Consider the following 22228-nt stretch of genomic DNA (forward strand, 5'->3'; position numbering starts at 1 on the left):
ACCCAGATGGGCAGAGCATATGATACGCAGTAACAACAATAGCCTTGGCAGGATTGTCATTTCAATCTGTTGCATTATTAAAGTCCTCGTAGACATACCGTCTCAGGACTTGCAACTTATTGCAGAGTCATATGTCACCATGTTACCAATCCAACGGTAGCTTTACCATCTTAATTTTAAATTAGACATAATGTAAACTAAATTTCATTTAGTAATTTTTAAAGGGTTTTTAACCCCATATTTAGTGGCTACATCCATGTATTAACTTGTAAGTATTAACCACATTTTACATTAACCTTAGACAAAACTTAAATTATTTCATATTCTTTTTAATTAAGTGGTTAAATACTTTTAGGACACTGATGATGGAATACTTATTCCGAAAACGTTTTGTCAATTTAACATAGCCCATCTGGGTTTTTTATATACCTTTTTATAAAGGATTTTATTCAAAATTTTTTTAATATATGGTATACAGCCAAATACAGGAACTTAGTTTCCTTGCGGATATTACTAAACTAATAATAAGGGTAAGGAAAATGAGTAATATAATGCAGATTTTAAACTTTATTATAATAACGATTTGTATACAAGATTTTAAATGTTTACATGTTAAACATTAAATTTATTCTTCATTTGGTTGAATAAGATACAAATTTGTTTACAGCTTTGTTTAAATACTTTTTCTATCGTCTATAACATGCACCTGTATTTACTTGATTTAATCCAAGTTGTGCTGGAGAGGCTTTAAGTACAAGAGGAGTTGCAGAACTGCTTTGGAAGGAAGCAGTTTGAAAGCAGTTGGCCAAAATTTGGGAAAAGACATTTACTGAAAAGTTAAGGTATTGTCCACCAATAAAACCTACAGGTAATAGTACTGCAATGTCTATTTGAAAACCATTACTTGTAGTTATAGTATTCATTTCAATATCAAGTTGGGGGAACACAGATGGTGGTGGATAAATCAGGAACACATGACCATTATTACAATTACAATTACCACTACTATCAACTTGTTGTAAAATGAAAGTTGCCCAGCTTTGGCTTCCTGGATAAACAGCTGTTGAACAAAGGCAAATTCCGGGTGTTGCAATATTATTGTTACTGGGAGTTTCAGGCTTAGAATACGGACAAGCACAACAACCATTTTCAAAATTGAAATATTTATCGGTTATTGGATAAAAAGAATAGTATATCCAAGATTTTACTGAATTTGAGATTTTCGTAGGACAAACACATAAATAGGTAACGCCAGGATAATAATTTGGAACATATAGTGGAAAACCAGAATTTATTTGGTCTGGTGGTTGCTGATTGTTATTGACATAAGGACAGAAACAGAAAGTAGATCCCGATTCCTCATATTTTTTCTGTGACTTTATATCAATAAGGAAACAATACCATTCAATTTGTCCCATAATCGTAAAATAGGGAGCCATACAAACACATTTGTTTTTTTGAATTGGTTTTGGTTTATGTTTTTGAGTGTTATCAACTTCTGAAGGAACTACAGCAGTTGGCGGACAAAAACAATATCCATATTCCCCATTAGTTCCACCTGCGTGACTTGATGGGTGTTTTATAATAAATAACCAACTTATCTCATTATTCTTATTCAATTTAATAGACAAACAAAGGCAATAATTAGGCTCAATTTTGTCACCCCACGGTTTTGGTGGTTGTTTTGTTGGTTTAGGTTTTGCTGTAGTATGTGGAACTTTTGTTTGTGGTTTTTTCGATGATACATGATATGGTGGTGTTGTAGGCCATATAACTGGATTTGTATGCTTATCATCTGGTACTTCTGTAGGATATGTTGGTGGTGCTGTAGGCCATATTGGTGGTTTTGTAGACCATTTTGATGGTTTTGTAGGCCATTTTGTTGGTTTTGTAGGCCATAATGGTTTTGTAGGCCATATTGGTGGTTCTGTAGACCATAGTGGTTTTGTAGGCCATTTTGGTTGTTCTGTAGACCATATGAATGGTTTTGTAGACCATGTTGGTGGTAAAATGGTAGACCAATTTAGTGGTTTTAAGGTAGACCATTTGATTGGTGGATAGGTAGACCATTTTATTGGTGGTAAGGTACCCCATTGGGTATATGGTGGTGGCCAGATAATAGTAGTATTTAGATACTGATCCGGATAATTTGGCAGTGGATATCCATGAATCCCATTGTTCTCTACTGAACAAGTGCAGCCACCATTATTTTTTTTCTTGAACTCAATATAAAATTTATTTTTGTAGTTATTATAAAAATCTACTATTGGACAGAGACATATTTCGTAAGTTATATCAAGTATCACTTCAGTAGGTGGTTCTTGTGCAGGACATGAACAAAAGTTGTTGTTGGGTTTCGTACTCTTGATTGGAAATAGAATATAATAAAGACATTTAGTTTGATGAAGCGCATTTGATGGACAAAGACAGATTCCAGGGTAAAATACTTTGTTCATATCAACGATTGGAGGATATACTATCATTCCAGAAATCGAAATGTTAAAATTAATATTAACTGCAGGTTTGTGTGGACATAAACAAAATGTAGATTCAGAAGTGGTTAAACTGATTTTTAAATCTTGATTTAAAATTTGATAATGCCAAATATTTTGTTTGTTTCGTTCAAAACACAAACAGAATCCGGGCTTAATATATTCAGGTGGAGTAGTTATGATTATATTTTGGGATATATGATAAGATGGACAGAAACAAAATTCTTGCCCGTTATAATTTTCAATTAGAAATTTACTTTGTTTAGAAAAGAACCAGTTTTCAATCTGAGAGTTGATTACATCTGTAATAGAAAATAAACAGACACACGTTCCAGGCTCTATCAAGTGTTTTTCTTCAGAGGGGACTAGATCTGGTACAATACCTTGGTTATCTTCGGGAAGTGGAAGTGGAAATAAAGTAAAATTATAGCTGGTGTCAGGTATCATGGAACACGGACAATTGGCTGATTCGTCACTTTTTATTAAATAAAAAATGCTTTTCTTGTTATTATCTGAGCATAAGCAAATATAAGTATTAATTTGAGGTCTTATTGGAGCTACTGGAAATTCTATGTCAGGACAGAAGCACCTGTTATTACCAAATGTTTGATCAAAAAGTATTGGCCATAAGGAGTAGTGAATTCCCTTATTTTTTGAGTTTACAGAAGGACACAAGCACACTCCAGGCCTACGAATATATCTTTGGTCTAAAGTCATGATTATTTGTGTTTCATACAGTATTATACCAGGAATCATTTGTTTTGAGAAAATATATGGGTTACAAGCAGGTGGACAAATACAAAAATCATAACCTTTATCACTTGCACCTGCATTAAGAAGAACATATATCCAAATATTTAAACTAGTTTCTCTTTTAAAACACAAACAAGTACCAGGCTGAATAAGTTCATTAATGTTTATTGGTACTACAGTGCTACCAGATGCGTCTCCAGGAGGACAAAAGCAGAATCCTTTTTTATTTTCTATATTGGGCGAAAGTACATGTTTTAAATTAATAAACCATTTTATGGTGTTAAATGTTAGAACCGGGGATAAACAAACGCAAATTCCCGGTTCTATTTGGTTGAGTTGTTTCTCATCTTTTTCTTTGTGATCAACTGGGGGTTTTAGGTCAGTTTCTTTAGGAATGATAGGATAATACTGCCCATCTATACAATATTGGCTTAGTTCAACATTTTCTATTAGTTGCAGAAGAGGCCACACTTCATTTATATTTATGTTTGGTACATTTTCTGCGCATAAAATAATATGAGATGGTCTAGTAGTAGGTAGCAGAAACAGGTCTACATTGGAATATGGACAAGAGCAAATTGTGTCTCCATGAAGAGGTCGCAAAAAATAGTTAAATAATTTAGCATTATGAGGAAATTTCAAATTTGGATTTGGACATAGGCAATAGCCGGTCTGCTCTATGGTATAACCTGCAACAATAATTTGATGTGGCGGATAAATTATAAAACCTGGATATGGATATAAATCTTGATGAATATTACCGATTCCTCCTCCTGTATTCAGACAAAATCCTAATTTTACTTCGTTGGGTATGTTTATAGAATTACGATTCAAAAGAAAATAATACCAAACTGGTGGTGACCCCTTTTTCTCTTTACAATATAAACATATATTAAAATCAGCGCCTATAATTCCTGATTGTGTTTCAAGTTTTATCACAATTTCGTTTATGTCTAGATTTAAATTTGGGTTTTTATTCACGTGATAAGGGCAAAAGCAAAAACCAGGTTGTTGGTTATTAAGATATTGAGCTAATGAATGATCTAATAAAAAGTATGTCCAACTTTGCTGACCTGCTGGCACATTACCTAATATGGGAGATAAACAAATACAATGACCAGAAGGTATGCCATTGACTAAAAATTTATTATTTTCTATCAACTGACTAATAGATATAGTTATCAAGTAAACCTTGCTTTTAATGGAAATTGGAAAATTAAATTTAATAACTGGTTGATTGATAATATCTGGAAACCTAGTATCAAGTGATACATTAAACCTATTAGCTATTCCGTTAATTATATAATAATAGTAATTGCCGTTTATCCAGGAAAAATAAGAATATGCATCTTTGGGCCAAGCAAAATATGGGTATTTTTCGCACATCTGTATGACATTATCGTAATTATTATATATCCAATTAATGTAGGAACTAAAATTACTTTGCATCCAACTAGAGTTATAATATTTGTTTTCCTGATATTCCCAAAAAGGGTATTGAAAAGAGGGTCCAGAAATTGATGGAAAGCTGTTGTTGAAAATGTATTTTAGATCGCCAAAAAAAGAAGAATTAAAATAAGGAAGCTCAAATAATTTCCAAAAGCTAGCATTTACTAAAGGATAATAGATATTACTTCCCTGAACTGGAAATGTAAAGTTGTAGCTACCAACTATTGGTTGTTGTGTAATTGTATAGTTATAGACCTTTGGAGGATAATATATAAATCCAGGACCTCCAATTTGTTGGACTTGTCCACCAAATATATTAGTATTAATATCTATTGAGTTACATGCGTCACATTCGTAGTTTTCATTAAAAGCAATCAGATTTTGTCGTTTCCGTACAGGGGTAGAGAAAGTATCATCAGATGAGTCTTCTAATCCTTTCTTTAGATGTCGATCGGAGGAGGAATTTCCTTTTGTAGGAGAGTGTGACTCTGGCCATGCTGTTGTTTAATAAAATAATTATAATTAGCTACATTTTGTTTTTTATTAAAGGTACTATCCCCATTTTTTAGTTACTTTGAAAAGCATTAATAATTAGTAAAGAAACAGTGAGCAGAAGAAACAGAAAAAGCATTAATGTTAACATATATATCTTGATGTGAATCTCCAAGTAATATACAAGTAGAATCACATTTAACACGTTCGCTGCCAGACATATTTTTTAACATTTGTCCCCCACGCCGAACATATACTTTACATTGAGCTCTAGTGGACCACCATATGAAAAAAAAAACGTTGGTCCCATCGGTGAAGCGCGGCCGCTTTGTCGTACGCAGTTGGTCCGGCGCCACATAACATAACCTATATTAGAATATGTCAACAATCAACAATCAGTTTGTGAAGTTGCTTTATACTCATATTATATATATATATATATATATATATATATATATATATATATATATATATATTCCATAATATATTATATATTACATATATTTTATTATAGTTTTATAGATAGATATTATATTAATTATGTGTATTTTTAGATGTCTATACGTAAGACAGCTTTGTCTCAAAGTAAACTTCTTAAACAGCCCAGAATTTTGGGAATTCTCCAACAAAGATTACTGGGGACCATTTAACGCTTCTGAGAGCGACTATGTTCAGTTCAGAATTAAATTCGAGCTCAACTTCGGATTCAGAAGGTATAGAAACATACGAAAGTTTATACCGACGAAAAAAGTAAAATTAAATCCAAACCCAAGTACTATATAATCGAACATTGATCCTAAAACGGACTTAGGTGAAGAACCTAATTAATTAAGTGTCAGAAACGATGTGTTAAATGATTTAGATTCAGACATGACAATGACAGTTATCCATGAATGACAAAAATCCATAGCAGAATATAACTGTGTCTTTGTCGTCAAATTAGCAACCCGTAGAAGGTAAATTTAAAAAAATACTAGAATTTACGATTAAGTAAGGAGCAAATTAGAGGATTAAGTAAGGAGATTGCTGCATTACTGGCGAATGGTAAACCAGCAGATTTTTTTTGAGCACGGTTATTACCATGATTTGTAATCAAACAAATGTCTATGCACGATAGAGCCTTATGACTACTGATTCTCGTTTGCATGATTGGGTTTTAATAACAATCACTGATATCAGAAAATTTTTGGGATTACTTCATTCATAATTGACTTCATAAATAATTCACAATAAAACAAATTTATTTCATTAGCAAATTAAGAATATAAAAAAAATAAAAATGTATTAAGAAATAAAAAAATGTATTTAAATTCCAGTAAATGACCAATTTTGAAGTGAAATTTTCCTCGTCACAACGGATCTACTTTAAAATTTTGATTTAGGTTCTTCTTCTCGTGGGTGAAAAAAGATACCTTCAAAATAGTCCAGGAATCGATGAACTGACTAATTCTAAGCAACTTTTATTCCACAATTTTTGTTTAATATGTTAATACTTTTTAAGTTATGTGCAAGTGGAAACGTCTAGTTTTTAAAATAAAACCACGTTTTTAGACGGTCTTTTACATCAAAGTAAGTATTTTATAGAAAAAAAAAATTCATTGCTGTTTGGGAAAGTATGTAGTATTTATTTTTATATTTTACATTTTTTTATTTTCTTTTATGGTAAATGATACAGTCGTTGACCATGCTATAGTGATTGGCCATGTTAACATAAATTTATAAATATTAAGAATATCTGCTGTTACTGAAATAAAACAAATCTACAGCTAACGTCGTTTAATGTTCACCTAAAGTTTCGTCTGGCTACAGTCACAATAAAGTGCTTAAAGGGCGTGGTTACTTCTTGCTGTCGCCAGTTTAGTTGTTTACAGGTAAAATCTTACGAATTTCTTAAGGATTGTACACTTGTTTTTGATTCATTATAAAGTTAATCGTAATATTAAACTAAGGTTGTAACTGATCAAATTTTAGGCCCCAAACATTTTTAGATAACAAAAAACGCGCGAATTTATTATGCCAAAGGTCTGTGAAGGTGTTTCTTAGCAAAAAAATATAAAGAAGAAGATAGAATTAAGGCTTTAGAGTCTATTGAAAATGGTAAGAGTTAAAGAGAAGCTTCCAAGTTATATCAGATTCCTCGAGCAACACTTCAGTTCTGGTTAAGTGTCAGATTTAATAATAAAGTTTCTCTTGGACCTAACCCAGTATTAACTTCAGAAGAAGAAGCAAATCTAGAAAGATGGATTTTGATCTCATACAAGAAAGGATTTCCATGTAGAATGGAAGACATTCAAGCTTCTGTGAAATATTTCCTTGACGCAGCCCCTAGAGAAAATCAGTTTAAAGATAACCATCCAGGAATAGGATGGTATCACTTCTTGCTAAAACGTCATCCAAATATAACTCTAAGAAGCGCAGAAGGAATAACAGCAGCTAGCTCAGTTGTAGCCGAAGCAGACATAAGAAACTGGTTTACTAATGTAGAAGACTATTTAAAGGAAAAACAAATATTTGAGATTCTTAAGGATCGCAGCAGAATCTACAATGGAGACGAAACCTGTTTTTAGCTTTGCCCAAAGAACAAAAAAGTTCTTTTACCAAGAGAAGCCAAAAACGTTTATGAAATACTACATTATTCAAAAAACAATATCACAGTGATGTTTACATATTCAGCTTGTTGTGTTGTGACCCCACCTATGATTATCTATGCTTACAAAAGACTGCCAGCTGAAATTGTTAAATCTGTACCTGACACCTGGGGAATTGGATGCAGTGATAACGGTTGGATGAAAAATCAGCTGTTCTACGAATATATAGGAAACATTCTTTATCCTTACTTAAGCAAAAATAACATCAAATTTTCAATAGCGTTGTTCGTTGTTGGTCATAGCACACATTTAACCTTTGAAATAACCGAATTATCCACAAAGCTACAGATAATTCGAATTGCTCTGTACCCTAACTGATTCGAATTTTGCAACCTGCAGATGTGGCCGGCTTTAAGAACTTAAAAGAAGGATGGAAAAGTGCTCTATTAAAGTTTCGGAGAGAGCACCCTACTGAAGTTGTAACAAAGGACAATTTTGCTGCAGTTTTAAAAACAGTAGTTGATAATATAAAACCAGAAAATATTAGAAATGGTTTTCGTGCCTGTGGGCTTTTCCCTTGGAATGTCTCCGCAATTGATTATTTCAAATGCACTGGCAAGACAAAAGAACAAGATAGAGACACGGAAGTCAGTAAAATTACATTCGAAACATTTAAAAAGATTGTTGGAGAGGAAAAAATGGAAAGGTTTAAAAACTTTGTTTTTAAACAGGAATCCATATTAAACAGGAATCCATAAGGAAACCGAATCAGAAACATATTTCTGATTGGAAGCTGGACTAGTTAATATGAGTTCTTTTTTAAACACTAAAAGAATGCATGTTATAAAACAAGAGCAATGCAAGCAGTGTAACTAAAATACCATAAAGTAGGAAATGATCCCAAATAGATGATTTAAAATAAAATAACACAAAAAATTTCAAATGCTTGTGCTTGTGCTAAAAAGCTATATTTGCAAGTGCGAAACATTGAATTTTTTTAAATGTGCAAAAAAAAATATACACTGTATAAAGATAAACTTTTAATATTTACTTGTAGATTTTTTGTCTTCTACACTTCGTCTAATTCTATCGAGACTGCTATTTTCACAATTGTCTTCTAACTCACATTTTGTCTCTGTTGCACAAGTTGCTGTCAAACCTAAAATAAGGTTGATAGAGTTGAACAAACGGATTTCTCTAAACAGTTAGTTCCGAACACAGAACTAACTGTGCTTAAAACACCAATTGAATGGACTAGTCAAGGTAACTACCTAAATATCGCGCTTGATAAAAAGCTAAAATTTACAAATATCAATCACCAAAACAATTTCGACACATTTTCTGTATGCTCTGATTAAAATATAATAAATATCAGAATATATAGTTATGGTCATTTATTTTTCTGTACAAAATTATTTTGAAATATCCTAATTAAGACACACAAATCAATGCATTTTATTTTCAAAATAAAATTATAATAAAATATAACAGATAAGATATTTCGAAACAAATATGTTCAGCCAGGTAGGTATGAAGGAAATAGTCAACGAATAAATATTTATATATACATATATATATATATATATATATATATATATATATATATATATATATATATATATATATATACACCGGCAAAATTAATGGAACACCTTAAAAATGGGATATGTTAGATGTCTCGAATTTCCTAAACCTGTTGTAGGATTTTAGTGATTTCTTTAGTATGCTATAGTTATATTATTTAAGAATATCGATGTAATAATATTGTTCTTAGACAGGTCAATGTCATTTTATACCGGGTGTAACAATCATACTGTGTTTTTTCCTTAAAGTTCGGAACACCCTGTGGAATATTCTAGCATATATAAAATATTGAAATTAATTAATAACTCAATTATAGCCTCAGGCTTTCTTAACATTTTCTTTTTTGAATCATTTGCTTGTGTTTGACAATAAAAAAGTAAGGTACGTTAACAACTACTCATGATTTTCATCAATAAATCCTCATTGTCTGCTTAGTTTAATAAACAAGCCTAAAGTAGGCTATGAAAAGTTATCAATTTAATATACACACCGGCATATTTAAAGAAACAAGTTATTAATGCAATATTTCTTTATATTTGTATTTTATAGACTAAGTATATCTACATTGCTTTGAATGCTCCTTGTCACAAGAAAGTCTTAAATGTCAAAATGTCAAATTAATTTGTTTATTTGTATTGTGTTTTACATTTTACAGTCGTTCTGTCTGTTGATAACAAGTACAAACTTGTAGTATATTGATAAGTTAATTTGTTTAAGTTTGTTGGATGTGATTTTTCTTTTGATTTGTTCTAATCAGTGGTGTTCTTATTGCAAAGAGTAAGTAAAAATGGGTAATTTACTACCGACTGATATTGCTAGGGCCGTAACAATGGTGGAAAATGGTCGAACGTACAGGAAAGTTGGTGGAATATTTGGTAAATCACCATCAACCATCCATCGTTGTGTAAGTAAGTAACCCCTTTGAACCCCCGTTAGAACAAAAGTGGAGACAAAAGGGGAGTATGTAAGAAGAAGGAGACAAGGTAGAAAACGTTTAACCACGGTTGTAGATGATCGATTTATAACGTTGCAAATATTACGTAGTAGGCGTCAAACGGCAGTTTAAACCAAAAAATTTTTGCAAAATGTTCGTGGAATCACCATAAGTGAGCGCACAGTAAGAAGAAGACTTAAAAAAGCCGGTCATATTATGTGCCAATAAAAGCTCCCAGACTCCAGATACACCATCGTTTAGTACGACTACAATTTGGTCGAGTACATCAAAATTGAAATGATAACCACTAGAGTCAAATTCTCTTTACGGATGAGAGCCGTTTCTGTGTAAATTACATCGACGGTAGAGAAAGATTGTATCGACGCTAAGGGGAACGAAATGCTCCTTTTAATTTTACTACGACCGTACCTTTTGGTGGAGGATCAATTATGGTGTAGGGCGGTATATGTTTGGGAGCAAGAAAAGAGTTATTGGTGATTGATGATAAAGCATTAACAGCAGATAGACATATCAGAGATATTTTCCAAGACCATGTGGTACCTTTTACACCATATATTGGCGAAAAATTTTATTTTAATGCAGGATAATGCGCGCCCACACGTCGCGGGCTGTGTAAGAGATTTCTTATTACAAGTGGGTATAAAAGCGATGAATTGGCCAGCTTGTTCCCCAGACCTGAACCCGATAGAGTATGTGTGGGACATGCTAGGCAGAAAACTTGGGGCACGGGTTCCTGCTATTCAAAATAGAGAGGAAGTCGGAATTGCTTTGATTGAGGAATGGGAGAGACTGCCTCAACAACTGATCAATAGCGTTATCAGAAGTATGAGAAGACGAATAAATGCAGTTGAAAGGGTTCGTGGGGGAAATACACGCTATTAAAACCAAAATAAAATGCATAAAAAAAAACAATTTTAGTTCAAACTGTACAATAAAGTTAATGTGTTTAAAATCTGTATTTTGTTTGAGTCTGACATCTTTGTGTTTCATTTCTTCTTAAACAGGTTTCATATTGTACTACCATTGTAATATAAATTCAAAATACTTCACCAACATTCGTATTATGATATTATCTAAACAATAATAACAATATATAGACTAGAGAGAAAATACTCAGATTTTATGGTTGTTCCTTTAAATATGCCGGTGAAACTAAGCAGAAAATGAGAATTTATTGATGAAAAACATGGCTAGTTGTTAAAGTACCTAACTTTTTTATTATCCAACACAAGCAAATGAATCAAAAAAGAAAATGTTAAAAAAGCCTGAGGCTATAATTAAGTTTTAATTTCAATATTTTATATATGCTCGAATATTCCACAGGGTATTCCGAACTTTAAGGAAAAAACACATTATGATTGTTAACCCGGTATAAAATGACACTGAGCTGTCTAGCAACAATATTATTACAACGATATTCTTAAATAATATAACTATAACATACTAAAAAAATCACTTAAATCGGACAACAGGTTCAGGAAATTCGAGACATCTAACATGATCCATTGTTAAGGTGTTCCGTTAATTTTGCCAATGAGTGTAGATATATTATGTACTGAAAATAATATCTACATTATAAAAAATACAATTGTTCGTAACGGCAATGTCGTTCGTAAAAGTTCGTAGAAGATCTAACTGCGAAGAAAGTTTTAGTAAGATGTTTACCGAAGTTAAAGAATTAGCAGACGAATTGGATGTTAAAGTGAAATTATCTAGATTTGTGAGTAAACAGACTAAGAGAGCTACTCATCCAGGTGGCCCTTTTAGACAATTTTTGTACCGATCTAAAGTCAAGACTACAAGCCACTTTACTGGAATGCTTGATGCTACGGGGCATTATTCTCCCACTCCTAACTGATTTTCAAGGAGAAAAAAAAGTGGAACTATTAAAAGATTTGAAAAAAAGGAGTTGAACAGTTTTTACTTATCATAGTCAGTAGTAGTACACAGAGATGCATTATTGTAATTTTAAGGTGAACTAGATTTATGGAGAAATCACTGGAATAATAAAAAGGAGAGAAACGGAAAAATTCCAGATGAAGTAACAAGTTTTCCTATACTCCACAACCTTTTAAAAATCTTGGCTACTCTTACAAAGTAACTAAACAGACCTGATTATTTGTTTGGTAAATTATTGTAGTCGTATATATTGTAGGTAGAACTAATAGGTGTATTAAAATCATTATTCCAATTTTTTTTATTCAAATATATTTTAAATATATAACAAAATTGCTCGCAAATTTTCAACTATTTGAAAAACTATCCTATCCATTAAAGTAATTTGACATTGCTAGTTTATATTTTTTTATCAACTTTTTAATTTTTAATACGAGAATATATTACTATACATTTTTTTATTACTTTTTTGGTCAGTGTGGCTCCAGAAGAGATGCCCTTCTCTACGTTAAGAAGACTGAAGACTTAGCTGAGGGCAACAAAGGGGTAAACTTGAGTCGCGGGTCTTTGCCTCCTTCATGTTCACTTCTTTGCCTCCTTCAAGAAGACAGTGAAATAGTAATACAGCTGTTTGCACATCAGCGAACCAAACAACTTGAATTTGTTAAAGCTTTAGTGTACAAGAATAATTTTTGTCTTTCGCCTTTTATTTATATAATTTTAATTTCATAAACAAAACTACATATATTTCTTTAAATTTAATGAGTTTTCGTTGTTAGGCAAATAAAAATACTTTATTAACGATAAGTTTTGAATGTCTTCACGGCACTTAAAAATGTGTGAAAAGTGTCTTAAATCTCACCAATTTAACCATAATTTTATACATTTTCCCCCAGACCCCAGATATCCCATCCAAAAAAAGTTCATGCTCCCGTCATGGATCCGTCCTTGCGATAATATGGGGTTAAAATTATCAATTATAATAATTTTATTGAAGCATCTGTTGATTACAGTTAGTCAAACCGCAGATTAAATTCCATTTAGTCTGATCTATTTATAACTTATCTCGAACTTAAAACTGCTGTCATTTTTCTAAGAAGTTATTACGGATTTAGAAGAAAATAGAAATTACAACTACCGTATTGTTTCAACTGAAATAAATTGTTACGTTATATATACTTCCTGTATTAAGTATAAATATATTTATTGGGAATGTAAATGTACTTGGTGTATTATAATACGGATATAAAATTATCGTTACAAATAATTTATGAGAAATATTGCATATTTTTATTGTATACAAGAGTTGTAGGTTTATACCATGGTTTATACTATAACACAAAATAATGTCGATGCAAAATTTTACACCTTTATCTAGAGTAATAATATTTTCGAAAATTAATAAAATTGTTAGTACGGTCCGTTGAACAAAAATATTTTATTTTTAAAACTTAATATATATTATTATTTGATTGACGCTCTCTTAACAGTTTGTAGTTTGGTTTGAAAATCGTCCCATTCCAAGTTGTACGAAAACTAGCCAAATAATAAATTAATTTGAAAAACTCGGTTGGGGTATAATTAGCATGGGATATTTCAATTTTTGCTAATGTTAAAATAAGTAAACTATGTCTCAGTAGTCACGTAATTGAAGTGGGTCTCTCTATCTCTCCCTCTCTCTCTCTCTCTTTCTCTCTCTCTCTCCCTCTCTCTCTCTCTCTCTCTCTCTCTTTCTCTCTTCAATTTTGACCCTCGGAGGTAGTGTAGTGGTCATCGTGAGTTAGTGTATTATCCGTCTCCAAAGACCTGTCTCTGGTCATTTCTTTTAAATTATGTATTGGTCTTTTGCATTTGCTTGTAGTTTGATCGATTTATCTTGTTGGAGACTTGCTCGTGACCTTTGACCTTCTACCTTTTCTTGGATAATAAGTCTCTTCATGTTTTCGGTGTCTGCTCTCATAATGTATCCAAAGTATTTTAATTAATAAGTATTTAATTGTTGGAGTTGGACTTTGCTGAATAGCTGTTTGCTGACTTTTATCTCATTTAAAATTGAAATATTTGTCCCGTGGTCAGTCCACAGAATCCGTAATATTCTTCTCCAACAGAGCGTTTCAGTGGCGTCTATCTTTCTTCTTTTCGCTTGTCGTAAGGTCGAAAATTTATACCCGTATTGGGAATATTAAGCAGTTGATTAAGTTCGTGAAATTTGAGAGTCCTTCCATATTTTGGCTATCTTTCCTACGGCGACTTTTGTTGAATTACATCTATGTATTATTTCTTTTTGTATTGACCCTGTGTTTGTAATCAATGATCCCAAATATAAAAAGATCCTAGATGTTTTAATAAAAAAAGTGTTAATAAAACGAATGTTGGTCCGATTACGTATACTGTATATATTTCTAGGAAGGAACCAAGAACGACGTATTACTTTTGTTAGTAAATGACAGAGAGGCTCGATCAAGTTTCAAATTGTTTCAAACATTCTATTTACCGAAGAAAAAAATTTTTCTTAAGGTTAAAATATGTGCTGTAGTATTATTTAACAGAACTTAATGATTGTCAAACCACGACAAGGGGATAACACGAATGAAAAAGGGTTAAGGAGCCACCTGGTTTTGCAGACGTTGCCCTATATGATTTTGCTTTTACTAGGGATGTGTCCAAAACAATAATTACTCTTATGAACAGGCTAAAATTTGAACGATTTTCTACTGAGGATAACCAACATTTTAAGGACACTAATGTCAGTTACCCTTTAAACACGAGACATCATTTTATAACCTTAGAAACTTATGACGCGTGATTTGAAGTGGTATTTTTTCTTATTTCGAAATTTTTACTAATATTTTACAGGTTTTTCGTTAAAATTCTTTGCCTTAAATTTCTTATAACTTCTAAAAATTCCTTACGTGGAGGTGTTTCCAATACATTATTGCTATCATCTATTGTTGCTTCTAGGTATTTGAGATTGTCATATTTAGCATTAAATAATTATAGTTCCAATATTTTATCATATTTTTGTAAATCTTTACTATTGATATTTATTTTGTGATATTACATATTGAAATAAGTCTTACGGTTGCTATTTACTTTCAATGTCTGTATAATTTCAGTTATATGTTTCGTTCTTATTTTTTTTTTCATTGGACGTTAGTTTGTAATTCTTTTTTTTTTTTCATTTATTTAGAGCTGTCAGTTTTTTTGTAGTTCATAAAATGTATCCTTCGATTGTTTTCAGAGTTTCTTCTATTTTCCCAGATTTTAAAATTTTTAAATTTGTTTTCAGCTCTTTAAAAAACTTTAAATTTTAACATTTTTAAAATTTTTTCTTTTTTTCAGTGCATTTTAGGTTGTCTTTAATTTTTTATTCTTATATTTTGTATTGGTATAACTAGCAATAATAACTACGAATATCAAGCATTAGGACTAACTAAAATTTGTAAAATTACAATAGTAATGGGTGATTCAAATGCTAAAATGGGAAGATAAAGTGAAGAAGATTTTATTCGAAACTTTGGTTTGGGGATTCGTAACGAGAGCGGTCATCAGTAATTAAATTGACTACCTTATCATATATAAAAGATAATGAAATTCCATAAAATTATTATCTAATCCATTCATTGTATAAGATTGAAAGGCGTTTATATCCAAAGGTTTAATTATATTGCACAATAATACGAACTGAACAATATTTTCGATCCATTTGAAAAATATGACACAATAAAAATTAAGGTCGCTCAAACTTTTGTTCAATTATTACACAATCTTCAATATTAGCCCTAGACGATTAATTATATTGCACAATTTACAATATTGCGCAATATAATTGATAGTCTGAGGGACGCAGTCTGCAGAAATAGTTCCTACTGAGTATGGATGATCGAGGAGATTCTGGATCATATTAAAGCAACGGTATTTATAAAACTAAAGAAGCAGCTGGTACAGAAACACAAAGTGAATGTTACATACAATAAAAATCTGTGAGACAACCGTAGAGCGAAGGTTAGCGAGAGAGACATTGATGTTAAGGAGAAAAACAGTTTACGTTTATGCCAGGAAGGAGACCAACGGATGCCTTTGAGACAGTTGGTAGAGAACTACAGCAAAAAGAAAAATCTATATTTTGTATTTATACATCTTGAGAAGGCGTACGACACAGTCCCTAAATAAGAGTTATGGAGGGAGATGTACCTATGAGAGAGAAATGGGTTTCTAGAAAGTACGTAAGGCTCGTAAAGGATATATATGAGTAAGCGTACACCAAAAGAAGGACTTATGTCGGATTGACCGAAAGTTTCCAGTGACGGTTGATTTACATTAAGACCCTTCACTGAGTCCCTACCTGTTTATTATTGTTATGGATGTACTGACAAAGAAAGTAAGGAAGGAAGAATTCTCCTTAGTAAGTGCTCTTTGTTGATGATATTGTGTTAGTAGAGGAGAGCAAAAATATATTATAACATAAGTTAGATACTTAAAGAAGGGGAATTGAAGAGGTAGGACTTATCAAGTCCTACCTCTTCAATTTGGGTGGTTGGTTTAACTCTAAGAAAATAAAAGGGGTGCTTGGTGATCAAAAGATCAGAGAAAGGCTGAAATGAAAGATATCCAAGAGTGTGGTGAGCCCTGCGTTGGTGTACGGCAGTGAACTATGGCCTATAAAGAAGATTCAGAAAAAGAAGGTAAAAGCAGTTAAATGAAAATTACTAGAATGCTCAGGATCACGAACGACTTAATAAGGGAAAGATCCAGTGTGACTGCAGTCTCAAAAAAAAGAACAAGGACTGCAATGATCATGTCAGACGTAAAAATGAATACTACGTGGGACGAAGGGTATAGATAGCTGTTAGATATTGATGGAATTAAAGGTACAGAAAAACTGGGGAGAAGATAGAAGGACTGTGTAGCAGAGAGAATGGTTAAGGTGAAGGCACAGCAACGTCTGAAAAGGGAAAAGCTGAGGAAGAAGAAAAACTAACAGAGAAAGAAACACGTATAAAATTTTACGTACAAAAATAAGAAGGAAGCTTAGAGAGGAGAAGGCAAGACGACATACTGTCATCTGCAAAGAGATTAAGTAGCTGGTAGACAAACATCATAATTCAAACATTCATCAAAAAATAAAGAAAAATATAATCAAACATACTACTGGAAAAAATCAAACAAACTACTTTAAAAAACAGTAAAATAATTTTAGATATTGAAGGAAGATGCCAGGATTGTATCAAAAAGCCGTTTAAGAATGATAAAATGGAGATAGTACGAGAAAAGTAAAATATTGACCACGGAACATAAATAATAAACGATGAGGTACTGAAGGCGGTATAATGAATGGATAGTAACACGGCAACAAGTTCTATTCAAGTATCAATAAAAAAATTAAAGGTAATATTAGAAAACAATTTAACTAAGAAATACTAAAAGATAATACTACAAAAAGAATACGAAGAACGAATAATCAGCAGACTAAATAAAGAAGAACCAAGTAGTAAGTAAGTAATTTTACAAATTGTGGGTGAATATGTGAACTTTTGACAAAATTGTTTGATATTTCCGAATAGGAACCAAAAAATGACGACGTAATTTTTAAAGGTGATCGTATGATACCAATTTCGAGAAGGATTGATTTCAATGGTAAAGAATATGTCGAAAATCACATATCAGTAGATGCTACACCTCGCATATTGCGTTTAATTGGGAAGATTGAGAAAACATGATAAATTTTATAGTAACATTGGGACTGATTCTAAAAATATTGTGTCCTACTGGCCAGGATTAAAAGGTGAAATTTTATTCAACCGTGCAACAGTTGGAAATGAGAAAACGGGATATACTAAAGCTGAGAAGGTAGATGGACGAAGTAACACATGATGCTGGGAACAACGGTATTGAAACATCCAAGCAAGGGACAGAGCAAAAGGTCAAGGCTCTTTAAAGGCTAAAGCTCCGTGATGATGATAAAAAGGTGAAATTACTGATAAAAGATATTTCGGGGAAATGTATATTGCCTACAGATATTCTATAAATAATAGTATGCACCAAATTAACATTAAAATCCTATGATACAGTTAGAAACATGACGGCTAGGCTAATTGGTCTCATATAATTAAAAGCTTTTTTGGATCTGTATGTCAATATAAAAAGAAACTAATGATCTCGTACTCTATAATTATTTAAATAGTTGGATTAAATATTTAGCCATATTAAAACATGAACAGAAAATCAGAACCAAAGTTATTTATTTGTAAGAAAGTAAGCAACAATTTTACAAGAATTTGCGTTACCGGCGGAAGGTTTAATAATAATTTATAGTTTTGGGACATTTCCAACCGACAAGGAAGGAATACTTATGTAGCAACCAAGCCTGACAACATTATGATCCTACCATCTTCTACAAATCAACGACTCTATCTATTAGCCTTCTTTGGTCCATCTTTGGACATGGGCCTCCCCAATCCTTTTTCATTCTTTTTTGTCTGTCGCTACAGTCATCCACCTAGACCCACGTGCTTCTTGATATCATCTGCCCATCTCATTTGGGGCCTTCCTCTGCTTCGTTTATATTCTCACGGTCTCCAACCTATAAGAATTTTGTTCCATCGGTCTTCTTTTTGTCTTATATTGTGTCCGGCAAATCTCCATTTCAATTTTGCAACTTCTTGTCTAACATCCCTCGCTTTTGTTTTCTCTCTTATCCACTCGTTTCTCTTTTTATCTATTAGTCTTATGTGCAATATTTGTCTTTCCATTGCTCTTTGGGTTTTTATGATTTCATCCATGTTTGCTTTTGTAAATGTCCACGTTTGTGAACCATAAGTGAGAACTAGGAGTATGCATTGATGTCTTACGATGCTGTGGATATCTTTGGTTTTTAAGAATGTAGCTTAGTTTGCCAAACGCCGCCCATGCCAGTCTAATTCGTCTTTTTATCTCTGCTGCTTGGTTTTCTTTGTTAAGTTTTATAGTTTGACCCAGATATGTATAATCCTGCACTTGTTTTATTTCATCTTATCCGATCCTCATTGTGATGTATTCATCTGTATTTGTTATGATTTTGGTCTTGCTGTTATTCATATGAAGGCCTACGTCCAGTTCTTTCATCATTTCAAATCAACTACTACATATAATAAATTGAATTAAAAATTTAAGGACATGTTTGGTAAAAATTAAATAAGTATATAAAATTCATTTTACGAATAAAATAATGCCGCAATTACAAGTCTACCACCGCCAATGCCCGCAAAAGCAAGATAGTCATTATCTCGGTTGTCATGACCTAAACAAAAGTATTTGATAATATTTACTAGAGGTTAAACAGCTGGTTATAAAGGTAAAAAATTATTATGATTATTAAAAAGGAAATTTCCGAATATTGTTCTTAAAGTATATTTTTTGAAACTAAATATTTTTAATTAAATTTGAAATTTGTGAATAGAATCTTATGTTGCATGTTTAGACGTTTTGACCGTAGAACAAGTTAGGCATTTTGAAATAGGTTAAAATAAGGAAAATCGATTTAAAAAAATTTGGAATATCACTTGATTATCTTTTTACCGATTTAGAAATAACCTGCTGTAAGTAATCTTTTTATGTACTCTGCAAAACGTTTAGAAAAGTCATCCACAAGCTGTAAAGTGTGAAATTAATTACAGGTGTAATCTAGACGTCCAAAAACCAATCTTAAAAAAGGAAAAGTAAATTATACAGATTATTCCAGCTGTACTAAAAAAAAATTAAAGATGTAGGAAAACTCCTTAGTACTCATTTTGGTTATAATTGACAGTTTTATGTCCCCATTGTGGATAATAATGTTGAAGAAGGTGTAGAAGAAAACAATGAGGAAGGACACATTGAAATACTAAAGGATGCTAATGGGCTCTCTATTTAACATTTTTTTGGCCTTAATATTAATTGACATTACGTTTTTATAATAAATAATATTGTTTTGTAAAAGTTTTATAAATAAATAATATTTTTAAAATTTTCAAAAACTCTACTATTTTTTCTATTTGGTTGCTTCTTATTTTGTTATTCTTAGTTTCTTAATTGAGACCAGGATAATATTTTACAAGCAAAAAAATTTATTTTACTTAAGTTTAAGGGTAACGAGCGAGTTTTCTACCTCAGCTCCTCAAAAATATAATAAAGTATTCCTAGAGCATTATTAATACTACCTTTTAAAAAGGCTAACAAACACTCAAAAAAGAAATGAAACAGTTGACAAGGTAACACAAAAAATAAAATCGGACTGAGTAAAAAGTGATAACAAAAAAGTCTAACACAGGTATCTATATTATCCAAAATTCGAAATAGGAAACTAAACTTCTACAGACACATCAATGGGATTGACACAGAGAGAAAAATAAACCAGGTAGTGTACTTTATTTCCCAAGGAAACTTAATTCCAGTATTTGGCTGTATACAATGTATCACAAAAAATTAAAAACTCCACCGGGCTACATCACAGAATGTTTTCCGGATAACTATTCCATCATCAGTGCTATCTTGATGTACATATTTGAAACCACTAAATACATGGGTAAAAACCCTTTAAATGTTGTTTGATGAACTTTTAGTTACATTCTGATAATTAATTTATTCGGTACGTAGAAAAGAGAGCAGAGATTGAAGATTGCACGGATACGCGACGGAAAAAATGAAAACACAACAACAGATTAAATATTGAAAACCAGCAAAACTTGAGTATAAGAATAGAAAATAAACGACTGTGAAATATACCTGTTTGAAAAATATAAGGAGTTTCGAAAAGGAAGAAGATTCAAATAAAGTTAAAAAGCTTTAAAACGAGTGAAAACATTTTATAAACATTTATATTAATCTATATATTTATTAATTAACAGATAACTACATCAATCAAATAAAATGTCACAAAGAAACTATATCAAGTATTGATGGGATTGCTGGAAACGAATTTTAGTCAGTTTCAGTAATGGGGTTAAACAAAGAAGATTATAATATCATAATTAATAAACTTAATTTGTTAAAGTTACAGTGCCTTAATATGTATAATGTCATATTTAAAAAAACAGCTATGAAGTTAAAGTGGTGTTATTATTAAAGTAGAATACACCCACTATTAAAAGAATTATACGCCAAGAAACTAATATTAATTGGGAGAAAAACTAATGAAATATTAGGATATATTAATTAAATTTTTATATTCAAGTAATGTATAAGAATCAAACCTAAAACAAATTAATTAAAATATTCTAAAACGTTTTTATATTTTTTACCTAGTGCTAAAATAACTGACACCAATATACACTGTATCATAGTAGCAAACGAAATCAAAGATTATTTTAAATTTACCTAATATTTATCGAAAATAAAGCAATAAAATCCATTTCATATCATACCTAATTAAATATTGAGTTATAAAATTTATCAACTTACCACAAGTTATTGAAAATAAAATGTATAAACAAACACCCACGGTAATTCGCTGCATAATTTTATCCGCACTAGTATTTCCTGAGAAACTATTTACTCAACACTACTTTTCTTTCGGACAAGATTGAATCTTTTGAACGGTGTTAAAACCCGACAAGAATTTTATTCATAATTTTCGGGTAGTTGCCTGACGTCACTAAGAGAATTATCATCAAAGTAAAAAGAATTTCGCGGTAAACGTTTCAATAAAATGTTGTAAAGGTTGTATTACACGCTGCGTAGCGCAAATCATGATAGGTATGAATAATATTGAAATCGAAAGTCTAATTTTTATCTATTGGTGATTACCCACTTCCATTATCTGCAATGTTTTGTTTCCCAATAAAGAGCTTCTCAATTTTTCATTACCGGTGTAAATACTATCAAATACCAGGTGAGATCTTTATATTTCGAATTATATTAATGTGACATATTAAGAAACTATTGCCTGTTAGCTTCCTGTTTAAGCTATCATTGTAAAAAAAGACATAAGATAAACTGGTCAAACATAACCAATGACGCAAACAAAACAACGTGAATAAATCTATACATCACCTTAGACGAAT

General features: G+C 31.6%; 2 protein-coding genes across 2 annotated transcripts in view; both read right to left on the bottom strand.

The window, feature by feature from the left end:
• LOC140446673 (uncharacterized) overlaps positions 1 to 22228 on the bottom strand; it is a 110091-nt gene that overhangs the window by 28268 nt on the left and 59595 nt on the right. The gene's annotated exons all lie outside the window — the stretch shown is intronic.
• LOC140446029 (uncharacterized) lies at positions 550 to 21534 on the bottom strand. Its single transcript, XM_072538532.1, has 3 exons — positions 21467 to 21534; positions 8826 to 8933; positions 550 to 5191 (listed from the first exon to the last, which is right to left on the bottom strand). The coding sequence occupies exons 1-3, from the start codon at positions 21504 to 21506 to the stop codon at positions 687 to 689; spliced, it is 4653 nt and encodes a 1550-aa protein (XP_072394633.1). The 5' UTR covers positions 21507 to 21534; the 3' UTR covers positions 550 to 686.

This window comes from Diabrotica undecimpunctata, chromosome 7 (assembly GCF_040954645.1).
Source record: "Diabrotica undecimpunctata isolate CICGRU chromosome 7, icDiaUnde3, whole genome shotgun sequence".
NCBI classification, from domain to species: Eukaryota; Metazoa; Arthropoda; class Insecta; order Coleoptera; family Chrysomelidae; genus Diabrotica; species Diabrotica undecimpunctata.